A 21,083-nucleotide genomic window follows, 5' to 3' on the forward strand; every position below is an offset into this window, starting at 1 on the left:
GTACTCAGGAGAAACTGCACAACAACTTTTGGGGTCCAATTTCTCCTGTTACCCTTGGGAAAATAAAAAATTGTGGGTTAAAAAATCATTTTTGAGGAAAGAAAAATAATTTTTTATTTTCATGGCTCTGCGTTATAAACTTCTGTGAAGCACTTGGGGGTTCAAAGTGCTCACCACACATCTAGATTAGTTCCTTGGGAGGTCTAGTTTCCAAAATGGGGTCACTTGTGCGGGAGCTCCAATGTTTAGGCACACAGGGGCTCTCCAAACGCGACATGGTGTCTGCTAATGATTGAAGCTAATTTTCCATTCAAAAAGCCAAATGGCGTGCCTTCCCTTCCGAGCCCTGCCGTGCGCCCAAACAGTGGTTTACCCCCACATATGGGGTATCATCGTACTCAGGACAAACTGGACAACAACATGTGGGGTCCAATTTCTCCTATTATCCTTGGGAAAATAAAAAACTCCGGGCTAAAAATCATTTTTGAGGAAAGAAAAATATTTTTTTTATTTTCATGGCTCTGCGTTATAAACTTCTGTGAAGCACCTGGGGGTTTTAAGTGCTCACTATGCGTCTAGATTAGTTTCTTGGGGGGTCTAGTTTCCAAAATGGGGTCAATTGTAGGGGAGCTCCAATGTTTAGGCACACAGGGGCTCTCCAAACACGACATGGTGTCCACTAACGATTGGAGCTAATTTTCCATTCAAAAAGTCAAATGGCGCGCCTTCCCTTCCGAGCCTTGCCGTGCACCCAAACAGTGGTTTACCCCCACATATGAGGTATCGGCGTACTCAGGAGAAATTGCCCAACAAATTTTAGGATCCATTTTATCCTGTTGCCCATGTGAAAATGAAAAAATTAAGGCTAAAAGACATTTTGTGTGAAAAAAAAGTACTTTTTCATTTTTACGGATTAATTTGTGAAGCACCTGGGGGTTTAAAGTGCTCACTATGCTTCTAGATAAGTTCCTTGGGGGGTCTAGTTTCCAAAAGGGGGTCACTTGTGGGGGAGCTCCAATGTTTAGGCACACGGGGGCTCTCCAAACGCGACATGGTGTCCGCTAAAGATTGGAGCCAATTTTTCATTCAAAAAGTCAAATGGCGCTCCTTCGCTTCCGAGCCCTGCCGTGCGCCCAAACAGTGGTTTACCCCCACATATGAGGTATCAGCGTACTCAGGACAAATTGGACAACAACATTCGTGGTCCAGTTTCTCCTTTTACCCTTGGGAAAATAAAAAAATTGTTGCGAAAAGATCATTTTTGTGACTAAAAAGTTAAATGTTAATTTTTCCCCTCCATGTTGCTTCTGCTGCTGTGAAACACCTGAAGGGTTAATAAACTTCTTGAATGTGGTTTTGAGCACCTTGAGGGGTGCAGTTTTTAGAATGGTGTCACTTTTGGGTATTTTCAGCCATATAGAACCCTCAAACTGAATTCAAATGTGAGGTGGTCCCTAAAAAAAATGGTTTTGTAAATTTTGTTGTAAAAATGAGAAATCACTGGTCAAATTTAACCCTTATAACTTCCTAGCAAAAAAAAAATTTGTTTCCAAAATTGTGCTGATGTAAAGTAGACATGTGGGAAATGTTATTTATTAACTATTTTGTGTCACATAACTCTCTGGTTTAACAGAATAAAAATTCAAAATGTGAAAATTGCAACATTTTCAAATTTTTCGCCAAATTTCCGTTTTTTTCACAAATAAACTCAGAAATTATCGACCTAAATTTACCACTAACATGAAGCCCAATATGTCACGAAAAAACAATCTCAGAACCGCAAGGATCCGTTGAAGCGTTCCTGAGTTATTACCTCATAAAGGGACACTGGTCAGAATTGCAAAAAATGGCAAGGTCATTAAGGCCAAAATAGGCTGGGTCATGAAGGGGTTAAGCCGCTGGCAAGGAAGACAGCCAGCTATATACAGGATACTACAGACCTGCTGAATAAGCTATCCACGATAGGTCCCCTCCCACAGCACCATCGTAGCCACCGTGGATGTTGAATCTTTATATTCTAACATCCTACACGAAAATGGACTAATCGCCTGCTGAATGTTTGAAGACCATGGGATCCCTTTAGAGTCTGTAATAACAGTTACCAGATTCATCCTCACACAACTTTTTCTCTTTCGGTGAGGAGCTATATCTACAACGCAGCGGCACCACTATGGGAAGTAAAATGGCACGCCAGTACGTCAACCTCTTCATGGCTAAACTGGAAAATTACTTTTTAACATCCTGCTCCATCAAAACCTTTGCCTATTTCCGTTACATCGATGATATCTTAATAATCTATACTAGTACAAACAAGAACTTATAAATTTCCATGACAAATTCAACAAATTTCATCTTACCATAAACTTGACATTGGACCACTCGAAAACAAAAATCAACTTTCTAGACACCACCATAAAAGTCCAAAATGGTTAGTTCCAAACATCAGTGTATCGGAAACCAATTGATCATCCCACATACCTCAGATGGGACAGCTTCCATCCTAAACACATTATAAAGTCCATTGTCTACAGCGAGGCTCTCAGAAATAACCGTATCTGTTCCAGTCCTAAGGACAGGGATGAACACCTAAGCCAGCTTAAAATGTCATTTTTAAATGAAGGTTACCATCCCACCTCCATTGATGATCAGATCATTAGGCCCACAAGGATCCCTAGAAGTCAAGTACTTCAATACGGAAAAAAAAGTGTTAAATCGTGTACCTCTGGTAGTGACCTACAACCCACAGCTTGAAATACTGGGAAAAACAGCTAAGAAACTTCACCATATCCTACACAAGGATGACCGGTTAAAAACATTATTCAAAGACAGACCCCCCCCCCCCCTTGCTATGTTACAGGCAACCTCCTAATCTAAGAAACATCATGATCCAAAGTTGAATGCCCTCAGATTCACCAAGAGGGACATATCCTTGCAATGGGAGGAGATGCAAAACCTGCATTCATATAGAGAACAACAACATCCAAATCCCCAACGCACAGCAGGACTATAAGATCCCCAGGACATTCACATGTTCCTCTTCCAATGTGGTGTATTTAATTCTATGCAATATATGTCATGTGGGGGGCCTCTATATTGGAGAAACAGGACAGAGGCTGAGAGCAAGGATGAGGTCTCATCGCCATTCAATTACAGAGAAAAATTTTTTTACCTATGGCCAAACATTTCTGTGGTCCAGGGCACAACAGACAATATGAAAGTTGTCATTTTGAAAGGCAACCTCAAATCACAGAAACATTGCAGGGATTGGGAATACAAATTCATTAACATCTTTGATTCTGTTTACACAGGACTCAATTTGTCAGGAGGATTTATAGCCCACTACCAAATCTGAGCAATTTCCTCCAAAAACAATGAAGGCACCACCAGCCCTTTGGTCCCACATGCATATGGTGTCCATAAAACTTTCACACCACTTGTCTAATCTTACCTAATTAAGGATTCTCTCTTTAAAGGTACCTTCACACAACGATTTCGTTAACGATATCGTTGCAACGTCACGCTTTTTTGTGACGTAGCAACGATCCCGCTAACGATCTCGTTATGTGTGACAGCGACCAACGATCAGGCCCCTGCTGGGAAATCGTTGGTCGTAGGGAATGATCAGGACCTTTTTTGGTCGCTGATCACTCGCTGTCATCGCTGGATCGGCGTGTGTGACGCCGATTCAACGATGCCGAAGTCGTTCCCCTGATCGTTGGTCGCTGGAGAGAGCTGTCTGTGTGACAGCTCCCCAGCAACCACACAACGACTTACCAACGATCACGGCCAGGTCGTATCGCTGGTCATGATCGTTGGTAAGTCGTTTACTGTAACGGTACCTTTAGCTCAATGTTTGTTTCTTTAAATGACCATGTATCACACCTTGCCTGTGCTCGTTACTGTATATTATTGGGTTTCTTCAATATTTTTTTTTATACCAGCCTGATGAAGAGAAGCAAGCCGTCTCGAAAGCTTGCTTTGTAACATCATTCACTGTATTTTGTTAGCCATTAAAAGGTATCACATCCACAAGATTCCTATTTTGTCTCTCCCACTGAGAGCACTCTATCTTTTTTTCCTACTGGCTAACATGGTACCTACCAAACCACTTTTTTTTTCGTTAAACAGGAAGTCTAAACATTTTCAAGGAGGCTCCTGAAAGGAAATGCGTATAATTTTTTGTGACTTACCTGTCACACGTGTCAAACTTTTTTCCCCTGGCTTCATTTTATTTCTGAAGCGTGGGATCCAATGGGTAATGTTACTCCTTGTGGAGAGTGACATGTCAAGCCTGCCATGCCAGGCTGAGAAGACTTAAGTCTTACAATGTGCATATTTAATTTCCCAGAGAATTATTGCGTCTTCAGAGAGGAAGAGGACTAGAATTCTAGGGCCACATATTGAAGTAGCCACTTCCAATAGGTGTCAGAGTTCTGGTCAGTATCCTCTCTGAAGAGACAATTTGCAAATTGAATAAAGAGTGGAAATTTGTCGTCACATGAATTCTGGTCTACGAAATTCAAGTTTGTCTCAATTTTTATGACATTAATTTTAAGACACTATTTTGGTAGAAGAACTTTGCATGGGAATACCTAAAGTACAGGCCTAGCTACCCTTGGTTAGGCAAATTGTCAACTAGTGGTACCCACATTTGGCTCTCAACATCCTACTGCATAGGGTCATCCATATGAACCCTCAGTTATAGCTTTTAACACTGGTTATTCTAGTGCACCCATACTGGCAACTCGGCAGACATTCTAACAGCTAAACTTAATGGGTGGATGATACAAGACCAGTGTGTAAAAGTTATAATAGAAAAGCTTTAAACTTTTGCAATTTCATAATTTCTCATGTGTAACATGTTTCCAAAATGTTTTATTTGCATCTGGCTTCAAATGGTCCAACCCGACAGACATACAAAGTAGAAGAGATCGAGGGCCTCTTTTGCAGCCCATGAAAGTCATTATAAAAAGAACATAAAAAGGTAGATAAAAGTAGAAATGTTTGGTAATACAGGAGTACAATTTTAATGATTTAATCTGCATTTGTGGAGTCTTACAAGATATTCCTTTTTCAATCTTTTTTTTCTTTTTTCTTTTTTTTTTTATACACAATTTTAAGCCAGAAATATAGAACATCCAACCAATTGAGGAAAAAAGTTAAATACATCAATAGAACAAAAAAAAAACCTTTTACAATTTGTTTCTTAAATCGATTAACCAGGTTACATACCTTTCACAATAAAATACATGTTCACCTGTTACATTACATTTTAAAGGAACATACAGGAATTTGTTATAAAATATTTTATCTTAATATATTCACTGCTCCCAGACCAGATTAAAATCTCTCAAATGCTTTAATCTAAACCAAAAGGAATCATGGTCTGAGCAGTGAAGCCTCAAACTTTACAACCTACTTAAATCAGCTACACACATTTTGAGTACAAGACTAAAAAGGCACCAACAGTACAAAGCAAGTACAAAGCTCTTTTAGTAATCTGTTAAGAGTGTTTTTGCATGGACAACCCAAAAGGCAATGTGGGACAGGGAGAGGGAAAAATAAATCAGCTCTAAATATTGGTGGCATTTTAGTCAATTTGTAGCAAATGCCCTTTATGCAAAGAAAAGCAAATTATAGCATGGCTAGGGTGTGAACAACAGGGAAAACAAGAAAACCAAACACTAGCGTATGGTTTATGCAGGACTTTATAGGGACAAGAGCAGATCTGAAGGCAGTAGGTGAAGTGCATTTGTATTGAGAAATCTCCAAAGGGGAAGCAGCAAGCATTTTTTGGCCATTCAGATGAATTATGCAATACTTAAAAGTGGAATGGAATACATTTGCCTAAACAAAAAAAAGTCTGATGAAAGTAGGCAACAAATTGAAGACTTCTCAATTGAAGATGTCACAAATAAAATTCACATGTAATTTAAAGGACAAATTCTAGGTTTTTTCCTTATATATACTTAAGACATTTTTCGACATGCCTTGTAAGATTTATTTATGGCTTCTACTTTCCCTGATGCAATTGGCATGACTGAATGATTACATTACATTTCAGAAGGGGAAAATTTACTAGTGCATAGTACGTTTCTTTCCCTGTTTGATGTAGTTTAAGCAAAACGAACAGTTTATCTTTATAGGTTACTTAAAGCATTTGGTGTCAAGTAGAGGGTAGTTAAGGGTGGGGTGTAACGTGGAGGAAATGTTTCAAGACTCATCTTTATAGATCCGATAACCAGAACCGTTTTTATAAAACATTAGGTTCTTATAGTAGCCATGATATATTAACTGACAGCAGAAAACTAGATAAATTTGTATTAAAAAAAAAACAAAAAAAAAAACAACGACGGAATTACTGGTTAATACCTGCAGTGGAGTATGGCTAATGGTTCCCTAACATACTGAAAGAATGAGTAGAGTCTAGTTCTGCCAACTCAGCTTGATAGCAAAGCCATCCCTTTTTCATGTGAAGCCAATACAGCAGACTACCGCAGAAAGGTTTACAGAGATATTGTGCACAACCGTTTAATAAAACATAGCATCTTACCTTACAAGTACTATGGGAGATATGCAGGACAAGAATTAGCAGGTAAACCCATTCACCAAGTTATGTGAAATCTTTACAAAACCCACATCACAGAAACTAAGCAAACAAAATATATAAAATAAATGAAAGACTTTTCCCAATTTATTTTGAAATACAAGTGCAATTTTAGCTCATTTCCTAGGCAGTTCAGACAAGTCACTAGAATTTTTGCTAGAGGAAGGAAACAACAACAACAAAAAAAAAAGTCAGACATGAGGAAAATCAAACTGGGTTTAAAAGAGCTGATCCATTCTTACGAAGGTCACAGGAGAACAATTTTGCTTTTTTACACAATTTAGAGGTAAGAGATCTCATTTCAACCAGTCATATGCATGTGGCACTTAGACAATCTTTGCACAGAAAAGCTTAACAGTCATGCGAGGGCTCGGTCATTTTCAACAAGGCAAGTCGTTCACCACATAGAGCAGTGAGGAGAGGAGGCACTGCACAGCGACATAACATCTAGTAAACTCCACGGAATACAACTCCAGGAACAAATACCAGAAAGGAAAGAAAGTAAGGGTTACAGTGGAAAAGAGTTTAGTGCTTGCTTGATTACTGCTCATCATGATAGCTTCTTAAACTGTCAGGACTTGGTGTGGCAATCACCAGGATAATTAAAGTTGCCATTACCAGTAACATGAGCAATACCGCGATCATTACATAGTGATGCAGTGTATCGCTCCAGTTGTGAGAATTGATATAAAAGGAAGAAGACTAATGCAAGTGCCTCAACAGTCAATGAGCACGGCACCATTCGAAAGAGCGCTAGCATGCTGCTTCACTGGGAAATATGAAGCTTTGTTTCAATCCTCGAAATAAATACATACATTCGAGAATTTCAGGTGTCAATTACGCGTGTCCTGTGTTAAATGCAATTCCCTCAAACTGACCCATACAAGAAAAGCCAGTGCATGGCACATATTCACCAACGTAGAGATTTAGATTTCAGGTATTATATATACGATGTATTGCAGCAGCTTTTCATTGCTATGATTTGAATGCAATCTACAAATTAAGCATTATTTTATGTATAGAAATGACAGGTCTCACACACAAATGGTTCAAATTGCTTACTCAGCTCAAAGTGTGAGAAAACCCACAAGAATCTCCAAGTTGTCAAAGCTTTTCACTGCAATGGTTTAAAATGATATGTGTAAGTGAATGGGGCTTTCAAAAAAAAAAAAAGAAAAAAAAAAAACAACAACAACAAAAAAAACTTAAAGTGCCCAGAGTAATAACATTCCCAAGTGGGGGAAAATAATTTTTTTTTTTTTTTTAAACACAAAACAAAAATAATGCCAGTTACCAGAGTCATCAGTAACATGGGATTAGACACAATATGTAAAGCCCATGAAAATAAGTACACAATTTGTCCACTTAACAGGAGGGAAAGAAATCATCGGTTTTTATAAAAAGAAAAAAAATAATATACAAGCAGTTAGTTACAGTATCAGCGACTTTGCTGCTGCACCATACTGCAACTGGGCTTTACAAAAGGAGTGTCAAGAATACTTCTCCAGACTGAAAGAATTCATCATAAGCATAAAAAGCCACAACTACCAGGAACCGCCCTCCTTAATGGCTCAAAGGAGTTAGACTGGACAAGCTGAGATGGGTCACAGGACACGGCCAAGGAGGAAGAACTGCCAAGAACACAGATGTCGGAGTGCGAAGTCCTTCACAGCCTTTCCCTTTAAAATAAGCACACAAAACAATTTATGGTCACCAGAAGAAAGTAGCAAAAATTTATTGTGACTAGAAAAAAGATATACATATAACTTTATAGCATACTAACTACATAAAGCAGTAGTGCTATTAATAAAGATTAGTTTGTACAAAATTGATCAGATTAACATTCCCTATAAGGACCACCTGCTGTCAGAGCTTCAAAAAGGACCCGTTTGGTGAAAAGTGGCCACTTTATGCGCTTTTATCTTCCTTGCTCCCATGAGTAATCTATTGATTACTACTTTTTTTTTTTTTTTATCACCGTCTCAGAGATATGGGCCTTTATTAGAGAAGATCTTTCATCAGATTTCACATTAAGTTGACCACATCACGGAATAGTGGCTGCAGCGCTGAATAAAACAGATTTTATTTTTCAATTTCTCATCTCCGTTGCAGAGATATTCACTTGTAAAGTTTGGGTTCTAATTTATGATAAGATTACAGGGGCATTACCAGAGATAAAGCTGTCAAATCATAAGCAGGAGGAGTCATGCAGGAGAGAGGAGAAAAAAAGCGAACATGCCTTTTCCTTTGAGACATGTTATGATACAGCTTTGCTCTTAGCCCTAATCTCTGCAGCTAAAGTGTTGACATTATAGCAAAACTGAGGACAAATACAGACATCTCTTGCAGCACTCTGTCAGGAGAAGTACAGCTGAGTCAATTACAGTTATGACTGCCTCTGCAGCTGCACATCTCGCACAGTGCCGACAGCTCAGCAGTATCCCATCCCCCCCCAATCCTGACTGCTGTGAAATGAAAGTTGAAGGTGTAGTCACATTAAAGGGAACCCTGTCACCGGAATTTGGCGGGACCGGTTTTCGGGTGTTTGATTCACCCTTTCCTTACCCGCTGGCTGCATGCTGGCCGCAATATTGGATTGAAGTTCATTCTCTGTCCTCCGTAGTACACGTCTGCGCAAGGCAATCTTGCCTTGCGCAGTATGCTTTGCCCAATTGCGGGCAAAGCCGAAAAGCATTAGTGCGCACGCGCCAGCGCACTATGTCCCGGTACACAGCAAAATACTTCCAGGACAGTGCGCCGGCGCATGCGCACTAATGCTTTTCGGCTTGGCCCGCAGCTGGGCAAAGCATACTGCGCGTGCGCAAGGCAAGATTGCCTTGCGCAGGCGTGTACTACGGAGGACAGAGAATGAACTTCAATCCAATATTGCGGCCAGCATGCAGCCGGCGATTAAGGAAAGGGTGCATCAAACACCCGAAAACCCCGCCCATATGACCGAAAACCGGTCCCGCCAAATTCCAGTGACAGGTTCCCTTTAAGCTCTGCTTAATAGTACATGGTAGGTCCAGAGATCAGGGCTGCATGTCATTAAATCTCACAAGAAAAGTTGTGTATGCACAATTTGCCTGCCAGGGACATTCAGTAGAATTGAACAGAGGGGGAGGGGGGGGGGGCGCTTATCTACAGCATTCTGTAGTATGTAGGGTACTAACGCCACCACATTAAAATAGCCTCAGGAAGTGTAAATTTGGAGACATCCTTGTTAGAAATGTTTCAAAGCTTAAATAGGAAGTTCAGATTCGGAGGTGGTCATTTGAATGGAGCGGTGGAAGAGCATGTGTACTGGCATTTCATGTAAAGCCAGCGATGGTTACAGTTGTGATTAATGGTCATATTTTGTGGTGCAAATATAAGGAGCTAGCATTCAAAAAAAAAAAAAAATAATTGCAGAAATTTTAAAATAAAAATTGGGCATTTGGCAAATTTTTTGTCACTGATATTTTTCAGAATATCATTTATAAGAAGGTTTGTGCTTTAAAAAACAGGGAAAACACACAAAAAACATGGGACAAGATGCTACTGCCAAACACGGTGTTTTCTACCCACACACAGATCAGACTGTCACTGAATCGCACATTTGCACAGATTTTATTTCTATTGGTGCCAAAGAACAAGACAACAGTTGGTGAACAACAAAAAAAAAAACAACAAAATATTTAATTCACAAAGCAGAACTGTATTACTAATCAGTAATCACACTAAAATGCTTAAGAACGTTAACAGCTAGGACATTAAAGGTCCACTTCTTTCTATTTTTCCTGTGTATACTATAAATAAGAGCATAGGGCTCTGTCTCCCTGGATAGGCATGCAGGCAAGCAAATAGCTGGCACCAAATGCATTGTGCCCAGGAAATCTTGTTACTAGTATAGCATTCACCACCTTAGGAAGTGCTAAGAATGATGCTTATTAATGGTGACTTTCACTTAACGCCGTACTCCGTAAATTTTTTTTTTTTTTTTTTTTAAGGGCACACATGAACCTTAAATTTATTTATGATTGAGGTCAGTGCTGTCTTTTTGCCTCAATTAGAGAGCCAAATCCAGGGTCATTAGCGAGATCAATCAGCCTCCTTGGCATTTTCCCTACCATTCGTGTCATTGTACAATGCAGATCAAAAGTTGAACTCCTTCAGGACATATGCCATACATGTACAGAGCAAGTCAGAAGTCTTCCATGCCAGGCTGGTGATGGTTGTGTGTTACCGCAGCCAGGACCTGCCTCTAATAATTGTGACTCGAGAAGAGCGATTGTTAACTTGTTAAATGCTGCTGTCAAACTCTGACATCAGTGTTTAACAAGCAACAGCATAGGGGCGTGTCATTTCATGCACCCATCGGTGAGCCCATGATGTGATAGCAGGTTGCTGATGGGTTGCTATTAACAGCCCGGGGTCTGCCAAAGACCCCCCATGCTTGACATTATGAAGCGCCTTTGAATTCCTTGCTACATGCAATAATGCTTTGGCTAAATGTTTTTAAAAAAAATATAGAAAAAAAATTCAAGCCACCACTCCCCACCCCATTAAAAATAAAGATTGAAAAAATACACATTTAGAAAAGTTTGATCTGTCAAAAAATAATGAATATGATCAGCAAACACCAATCAAAAAAAAAAAAAAAAAAATCAAGACAGACAAAATTAAGTTCTTTTGGGCGCTACAATTCCACAAAAAACACAAAGGCGTCACATGCATCACAAAATGGTATAAAAAGCGGTTTCATCCCACAAAAAAACTGTCACACAGCTCCATTGACCAAAGAATACAAATGTTACGGCTCTGGAAAGAAGGGGAGGGAAAAACGGAAATACAAAAACCCAACAGCCGACTGACCATACAAACCAGTGGCCAAAATGGTCTACTACACACTGCCTTTACAATAAAGTTTATAATAATCCTGATTAAATAGTTTAGTTCCTCTTACCTGTGGTCATATTACAGTCAGTACCCAGGCTGGAATCTAGCAGTTTCTTCAAAAATTAACTCCTTCAGTGTCTCCTTGGGCAAGTCATCTAACTCCATCTCAAACTTGAAGGGGGCTTCTGCAACAGGCTAAGCACAGGAGATAAAAAAAAAAAAAAAAGATCAAATTTGAACACTGACCAAGTTTGCACTTCTAAAACAGAAATTTGAATTGTTTTCTGTACCCTTTTAAAATGATTCACATGTACACAGGGCTATGGAGTCTGTAAGCCAAACCATTGACTCAGACTCCTTAATTTCTCTGACTTCCAACTCCACAGCACTGCCTCATTACGGGGCTTGTACATAAAGTGCAGCACAGATTTAGCTCAACTAAAAGCCGAGCTCCTTGGATCAGGAACAGAACAAACATTTATAGGACATTTCATAACTTTGCCAAACTACTGAACACAATTTATTATATATTTTCGGAGTCGGTCCATTTTATATCGACTCCACGACTCAGACTCTACTGCCCTGCATGTACACTAAACATGGGTATTTAAAATCGGTTGATCAGGATCAGAGAACCATGGCTGCTTTCTTTCAGAAATAGATCCACCCCTGATATTTTGCTTAGCTGCATTCACATCAATACGTTGCACTATCATACAACTCATGATCAGGGATGGGTTCTGAAAGATCGCTTACAAGTTTCTTATGCTGATCAACCCACATTGTTAAAAAAAAAAAAAGTTTTCTTTCTATTTAGCAATAAAGAAAAATGGTGGACCTAGTATTAGACATTTATTACCTATTAAAAAGGTTGCAACTACTAGGAAAACCCCTTCTCAATCTGGATGTTTGCTTCCAATAAAGTAAAACTATTACTCCCTTCCCACGCTCCTTGCGTTCCTGGGGTTCACAAGATATGATATCATGTGAGTCTTGCACCCAATCAGCGCCAACATCACTGCCTTTACCTTGCGACATCTAAGTAATCAACCTGACTTCCTGTTGACTACTTATAGATTCAAAAGCAAAGACAGTGACGCCGGCTGATTGGGCAAAGTGTCCCCTGTGATATCATCTCATGTGAGCCCCAGGAATGTAAGAACCCAACATCGCTCGGGAACGGTGCTGGTATGGAAGGTAGTATAGGTGTTTTTATTTTAACATGGGCAAACAGAGTGAGAAGGGGATGTCCTAGTAGTGAACAACTCCTGTAAAGAATATCAAGAAGTGCTGAAAAGACTTAGGGTACTGTCACAGTGCAATTTTGATCGCTACGACAGCACGATTCGTGACGTTGCAGCGTCGTATGATTATCGCTCCAGCGTCGTAGACTGCGGTCACACGTTGCAATCACGGCGCTGGAGCGATGCCGAAGTCCCCGGGTAAACATCGGGTTACTAAGCGCAGGGCCGCGCTTAGTAACCCGATGTTTACCGTGGTTACCAGCGTAAAAGTAAAAAAAAAAACAACCGTACATACTCACCATCTGATGTCCGTCAGGTCCCTTGCCGTCCGCTTCCTGCTCTGACTGAGATCCGGCCGTACAGTGAGAGCAGAGCGCAGCAGTGACGTCACCTCTGTGATCTGCTCTCACTTTCCGGCCGGCAGACAGTCAGAGCGGGAAGCAGACGGCAAGGGACCTGACAGACATCAGATGGTATGTACGTTTTTTGGTTTTTTTTTAACTTTTACGCTGGTAACCACGGTAAACATCGGGTTACTAAGCGCGGCCCTGCGCTTAGTAACCCGATGTTTACCCTGGTTACCAGCGAACGCATCGCTGGATCGCTGTCACACACAACGATCCAGCGATGACGAAAGAAAGTTTCAAACGATCTGCTACGACGTACGATTCTCAGCAGGGTCCCTGATCGCAGTAGCGTGTCAGACACTGCGAGATCGTAACGATATCGCTAGAACGTCACGAATCGTGCCGTCGTAGCGATCAAAATTGCACTGTGTGACAGTACCCTTAGATAAAAGAGCGTAAAAAAAAAGTGAAAAAACTTTAATTGTTGATCAGAAGATAAGGAGACAATTAGCTTAATTGGATACAATTTGTAACTTCATATCTTATGCACGTTAATGTTGCGACCATAAATTCATGCACACCAATATTCACCCTTGGTTAGAAGAAACAGTTTTCAAGTATGTAGTTGAACCATTAAAGAGGACCTTGCAACAAAAGTTTTCATCTTGAATTTCGACACATTAGTGGCTGCAGATAAGAATATTCTTTTATTTTATTTTCAATTTCGCCTCTCGAGGGGACACGATCTTTGATTGTTCAATCATGGGGATATGATCCTTACTCATCTCAAAAATTAACATAGGAGTATATCATCCCTTCAATTGGTGTTGGATGATGTGTTTTCCTGTATACTTTGGGATATATTTGGCAACAATGAACTTGTGGACTTCAGAAACTGTACAACACCACAAATGTCCAATAACTTCAATTTTAGCGGTTGTGGATCTGTTGCGGTCTGTGATCGACATTAGCTGTACATTTGAGACAACTTTTATAAACTCATTTTACCCACTGCTTCCACTGTAAAATGATTACTGTCTAATCCTTTACTCATAGTATAAATCAAATATGTTCTTTGCCTTTACTTTTCTGGATCAAATGAAGATAAAGTCTTCCTGCCTCCTCAGTGACATTGGGAGAGATTTAAAGGGAATCTGTCATCACATTTTAGGCTTATCAGCTAAAAATATCATTGGATTGAGTGTCAGCTTTGCATTTCCCCAACTACTTTTGAAACCCCGACTCCCCATTTATCACCCATAAAAACCTTTTTTATTTCACCAGCGCTGTTTGTTGAGGAGTTGGGTCCGGTCCGATGGGCATAGTCTTTGGTCCTTCACTCCACCCCTCCTTGGCTGCTGTACGCAATATTTCTCGTAAATTTCTTAGTTTGCGGCCATATTTCGCAAGTGCGCATTATGCTTTGCCCAACTGCAGGCACAGCCAGAAATAAGTAGGACGCATGCGCATTACTTTCCAGCTTTGCCCGCAGTTGGACAAAGCATACTGCGCACGCGCGAGCATTGCAATATGCACGCGCAAACTATGGCTGCAAACTACGAAACTTACAAGAAATATTGCGAACAGCAGCCATGGAAGGGTGGAGTGAAGGACCAAAGACAATGCCCATTGGACCGGACCCAACTCATTAACATACAGCGCGGGTGAAATAAGAAAGGTGTTTATGGGTGGTACTTGGGAAGTCAGGGGGGTTTCAAAAGTAGTTGGAAAATGCAAAGCTGACACTCAATCCAATTATATTTTTAGCTGATGAGCCTAAAATGTGGTGACCAATTCCCTTTAAGGTATGTGTCCACGTTCAGGAAACGCTGCGTTTTTGACGCTGCGTTTTTCCGCAGCGTCAAAAACGCAGCGTCCAGATGTTACAGCATAGTGGAGGGGATTTCATGAAATCCCGACTCCACTATGCGTTAAAAAACGCATGCGTTTTTGCCGCGAAAACGCACATGCGGTGCGTTTTTCCAAAACGCAGCATGTTGCTACAATGAGCAAAACACGCAGGAACACCGCAGGTGACCTGCCAGTGACCTCAGGTGCAGTTTTGGTCAGGATTATACTTGCATAAAATCCGTACCAAAGCCTGAAGCAAACCTGACCGTGGACACATACCTTAACAGTCTGAGGCTAAGCAAACACGAGCATACATTTTCTCAGAGATTCGGGCCAATTATGCAAATGACACTCAGTGATCATAGTGTGATCCGATAATGAGAAGATGGAGGGAAAAAAAAAAAATGTCTTTCATTGTCAGTCCGTGGAACTTTTACTGCCTTCAGATGTCATCCGAGTGCGAGCCGATGTTTTCCATGGACTCACCAACTTGCATGACCGAACGCAATGCAAACATCAGATCTAGCTCAAGCATGCTTTTATTTTTTTTTCCCTGAACAAAATATGACGTGCACGGTCCCATAGAAAGTTTTGTGGGACTGCACAAGCCCTTATAGAGTAAGCATGTCCTTTGTTTCCCATGGCAACCTGAGTTGGTTGTGCTCTGATTGGTCACTATGGGAAACAAAGGATATTCTTACCATAAGACAGCTAAACCTCCCCTATCATCTTTTTCCCCGTTGTATGGCATGTCTACAGCAGTGTTGCAACCCACATAACTTGCTTTTTTTGTTTTTCAAGTTAATGAAACAGGGTTATTGACTTTCTTACTTTAAATCAAAGAATTTTTATTGCAAAAACGCCAAATACAAATTATCCAGCTTTCAAAAAATAAATGACAATTGCATAATATTAACCCCTTTACCCCCAAGGGTGGTTTCGACGTTAATGACCGGGTAAATTTTTACAATTCTGACCACTGTCCCTTTATGAGGTTATAACTCTGGAACGCTTCAACGGATCCCAGTGATTCTGACATTGTTTTCTCGTGACATATTGTACTTCATGTTAGTGGTAAAATTTCTTTGATATTACCTACATTTATTTGTGAAAAAAAACAAACGGAAATTTGGCGAAAATTTCGCAATTTTCCAACTTTGAATTTTTATGCCCTTAAAATCACAGAGTTATGTCACACAAAATACTTAAGTAACATTTCCCACATGTCTACTTTACATCAGCACAATTTTGGAACCAACATTTTTTTTGTTAGGGAGTTATAAGGGTTAAAAGTTGACCAGCAATTTCTCATTTTTACAACACCATTTTTTTAGGGACCACATCAAATTTGAAGTCACTTTGAGGGGTCTATATGATAGAAAATACACACGTGAGACACCATTCTAAAAACTGCACCCCTCAAGGTGCTCAAAAACACATTCAAGAAGTTTATTAACCCTTCAGGTGTTTCACAGACATTTTTGGAATGTTTAAAAAAAAAAAAAAAAATGAACATTTAACTTTTTCACAAAAAATTTACTTTAGCTCCAATTTGTTTTATTTTACGAAGAGTAACAGGAGAAATTGGACCCCAAAGGTGGTTGTTTAATTTGTTCTGAGTACGCCGATACCTCATATGTGGGGGTAAACCACTGTTTGGGCACATGGCAGAGCTCAGAAGAGAAGGAGCGCCATTTGACTTTTCAATGCAAAATTGACTGGAATTGAGATAGGACGCCATGTCGCGTTTGGAGAGCCCCTGATGTGCCTAAACATTGAAACTCCCCACAATTGACATGATTTTGGAAAGTAGACCCCCTAAGGAACATTATCTAGATGTGTGGTGAGCACTTTGAGCCCCCAAGTGCTTCACAGAAGTTGATAATGTAGAGCTGTAATAATAAAAAAAATCATTGTTTCACAAAAATGATTTTTTCGCCCCCAATTTTTTATTTTCCCAAAGGTAACAGAAGAAATTGGACTCCAAAAGTTGTTGTGCAATTTGTCCCGAGTACGCCGATACCCCACATGTGGGGGTAAAACACTGTTTGGGCGCATGGCAGAGCTCAGAAGAGAAGGAGCGCTATTTGACTTTTCAATGCAAAATTGACTGGAATTGAGATGGGATGCCATGTCTCGTTTAGAGAGCCCTTCATGTGCCTAAACATTGAAACACCCCACAAGTGACACCATTTTGGAAAGTAGACCCCCTAAGGAACTTATCTAGATGTTTGGTGAGCACTTTGAACCCCCAAGTGTTTCACTACAGGTTATGACGCAGAGCCGTGAAAATAAAAAATCTTTTTTTTCCCACAAAAATTATTTTTTAGCCCCCAGTTTTGTATTTTTCCAAGGGTAACAGGAGAACTTGGACCCCAAAAGTTGTTGTCCAATTTGTCCCGAGTACGCTGATACCCCATAAGTGGGAGAAAACTACTGTTTGGGCGCATGGCAGAGCTTGGTAGGGAAGGAGCGCCGCTTGGAATGCAGACGTCACATTGCGTTTGCAGAGCCCCTGATGTACCTAAACAGTAGAAACTCCCCACAAGTGACCCCATATTGGAAACTAGACCCCCCAAGGAACTTATCTAGATGTGTTGTGATAACTTTGAACCCCCAAGTGTTTCACTACAGTTTATAACAAAGAGCCGTGAAAATAAAAAATCTTTTTCTTTCCCCACACATTTCTTAGCCCCCGGTTTTGTATTTTCCCAAGGGTAACAGGACAAATTGGACAGCAACTTTTGGGGTCCAATTTCTCCTGAGTACGCTGATACCCCATATGTTGGGGTAAACCCCTACTTGGGCACTCAGAAGGGAAGGAGCACTTTTTTACTTTTTCAACGCAGAATTGGCTTGAATTGAGATCGGACGCCATGTCATGTTTGGAGAGCCCCTGATGCGGCTAAACAGTGGAAACCCCCCAATTCTAACTGAAACCCTAACCCAAACATACCCCTAACCCTAATCCCAACCCTAACCACACCCCTAATCCCAACCGTAAATGTAATTCAAACCCTAACTTTAGCCCCAACCCTAACCGTAGCCCTATCCCCAACTGTAGCCCCAACCCATCTCTGCTTCAGGAAAATGGCCGCCGCGATCTCCATCTGCGCACGCGCGGCATCCCGCGGCCATTTTCCTGAAGCCCCGGGCAGCAGAGCGCTCGATCTGCGCACGCGCGGCCACACGAAGATGGCCGCCCCCACCGATCACCAGGGGAATAGCGCAGATCGCGCTCTTTTCCCTCCCCTGTGCATTGGATTCTGGACTTGGGCATGCGCACACCACCAACGGAAAACTAAGCAAGATCTGGGGGAAGACACCACACCCATCTGACCAGACCAGCCTGATTGACAGGCAAAAACGACTACTTTGGTAACGTATTTCGGCAGCATAGGTGGGGAATCGGGGTCCACAAAATACACTATTGTAATGCACAGCTCAGGCCCTATTTAACAGTATTTTTTATCTCATACGGAAAAAACGGGGTGACAGGTTCCCTTTAAGATCCATCAGACCAGATTGAGCTGATATGTTGGATTTGTAGGTATTGGTAAAAAGTGTTACGCGATAAGTTTTCAACAACTCCAAAGCTTCTAAATAATTGTTCTACTGACCAGTTCCTTTTTGCTTCCAATCAGAAAAACCCTTTAACTTTGATACTTCACCCAAATTGGGTTTACGCCATAGTGGTGTGTATTAGGTGAATCCCTTAAGTTTTTTCCTCTAACCCACACGTTATACACAAAAAAAAAATTTCCTCCAGCGATAACAGAATGGAGTACAAAGTTAAAAATTCACATTTATTGATCTGGTATTAAAAATGATTACACTGGCCACTAAGATCTGCATGGCAAACTGACACGTTTCAGCTAAAAGCCCTAATCATGGTGTGTGACACTTTATACACTAACGCCAATGTTGGAGTAAGAAGATTCCCTCCGGAAGACATCCTACACTCCAGAACACACAGGGGTGAGGCCCATTTCATATTCCATAACATAAGAGCACTCGACTTGCTTATGTCATCTCTACTTCCCATCCATGGAGGTGTTGTAATTGGGATGTGATAAAATACAGCCATGTATCAGGAATGGACAATCCACACTCATCCTTAATACATTGGAGAGTTTGTAGTTTTATTCGAGCATGATGTTTATACCATATTAATTCTCTGAACATGGTTTGCACTTTACAAACTAAGGGGGTGAAAGCCAACAATGAGTGCATTATGTAGCACAACAATTGTGGCATAAGTATCATCTTGATAAGTTTTCCCCTACCTTCAACAGATTGACAGAGTTTGGACAATGCATTCACTTTAGTTCTAAATTTATCAACAAATGGTCTGCATTTACTGTTACATATTCTTTAGGCGTGGTACTGACAGTTGTTCCCAAGTATTTACACTTGTCTACAATTTGTAACTGAGATTGTTTCACTATTGGAGAATGGGGCAGGGGATATGGGCATCAGGACAGATTTATTCCTATTAATTAATAAACCTGACAACCTTCTGAAGTCTGTTACGATTGACATTATTGGACTGTGAGGAAGTTACGTTATCTATAAAAAGCAGCATATCATCTGCGCACAGACTCACTGGCTCCTCTTTCTCCACATTTAACCCCTTAGTGACAGCCAATACGTCTTTTAATTGACCTGAGATATAAGAGAATAGCATCCCCATACAGGTGACAATGCAGCAGCTGTCGGTTGTGCACTATTGCTGACAACTTGCTGCATCAGCCACGATCAGTGTTTGCACCGTCCATATCTGTTTAACCCCTTAGATGCTGCTGTCAATAGTGACTACATCATTATAAATGGTTAACAGAGTGTGGGGGTTTCCTCTTTATCCAAACTGGTGCCCTCAGATCATTATTTTGTGGTCCTGATGTTTGCGATGGCAATTCACGACCAAATAGCGGCCTTACAGTCTAACAGCTCTAGTAATCTGTTCAGAAGTTAGAGGCATTTAGGTGGTAAAAATACACATTTTCATTTCTGTCATACCACTTTGCATTAATTCCTGTAAAGCACCTGAAGGGTTAATATACTATCTGAAAGCAGTTTTAAATATGTCTAGGGGTGCTGTTTTTAAAATGGTATCACGTTTGGGGGTTTCCCAATATATGAGACCCCTAAAGTCACATCAAACATGGATAAGTCCCTAAAAAAATAAATTTTGTAAATTTCCCTGAAAAAATGAAATATTGCTGCTACATTTTTAAACCTCCTAAAATGCTAACAAAATAAAATAACATTTTAAAAATGGTGCTGATGTAAAGCCGACATGAGGGAAATGTTATTTATTAATGGTTTGCCGTGGTATGACCATCTGGATTAAAGAAAATCATTAAAATTTAGAAAATTGCTAATTTAACATTTTTCTCAAATTTTTGTTATTTTTTATAAATAAGCACAAAACCTATTGATCTAAATTTACCATTATCATAAAGTATAATGTGTCACGAAAAAACAGTCTCAAAATCACTGGGATTTGTTGAAGCGTTGCAGAGTTATTACCACATAAAGTGACACTGGTCAGATTTAAAAAATTTGGCTCCGTCACTAAGGGGTTAAGCCATGTGCACACGTTCAGGATTTTTCGCGTTTTTTGCTATAAAAACGTGATAAAAACGCGAAAAAAACGCTGACATATGCCTCCTATTATTTACAGGGTATTCCGCATCACAAAAAAAAAAGCAACATGTTCATAAAAATGCGGAATTGCGGGGATTCCGCACACCTAGGAGCCCATTGATCTGCTTACTTACCGCACGGGGCTGTGCACACCATGCAGGAAGTAAGCAGATTATGTGCGGTTGGTACCCAGGGTGGAGGAGAGGAGACTCCTCCACGGACTGGGCACCATATAATTGGTAAAAAAAAAAAAAGAATTAAAATAAAAAATAGTCCTATACTCACCCTCTGATGGCCCCCCGAAGTGTTCCCACCTCTCCGGTACATGCTTTCTCTTCCGTTTCTATAGATGGTGTGGTTCAGGACCTGTGATGACGTCGCTGTCTTGTGATTGGTCGCGTGACCGCTCATGTGACTCACGCGACCAATCACAAGCCGCGACGTCATCGAAGGTCCTGAACCACACCGGCATCTATAGGAACGGACGCCGCTGAGGAGATTGGCTGT

At 40.6% G+C, this 21,083-nt stretch overlaps 1 protein-coding gene across 1 annotated transcript in view; it reads right to left on the reverse strand.

The window, feature by feature from the left end:
• Positions 1 to 5,001: 5,001 nt before the first annotated feature.
• MAPK1 (mitogen-activated protein kinase 1) overlaps positions 5,002 to 21,083 on the reverse strand; it is a 116,720-nt gene continuing 100,638 nt past the window's right edge. Inside the window, exons 8-9 of the mRNA XM_077293421.1 lie at positions 11,553 to 11,680; positions 5,002 to 8,286 (exon numbers count right to left, since the gene is read on the reverse strand). Coding sequence (XP_077149536.1) covers positions 11,570 to 11,680 — 111 coding nt within the window. The 3' untranslated portion in view covers positions 5,002 to 8,286; positions 11,553 to 11,569. The remainder of the gene's footprint in view (positions 8,287 to 11,552; positions 11,681 to 21,083) is intronic.

This window comes from Ranitomeya variabilis, chromosome 1 (assembly GCF_051348905.1).
Source record: "Ranitomeya variabilis isolate aRanVar5 chromosome 1, aRanVar5.hap1, whole genome shotgun sequence".
Taxonomy (NCBI): Eukaryota; Metazoa; Chordata; class Amphibia; order Anura; family Dendrobatidae; genus Ranitomeya; species Ranitomeya variabilis.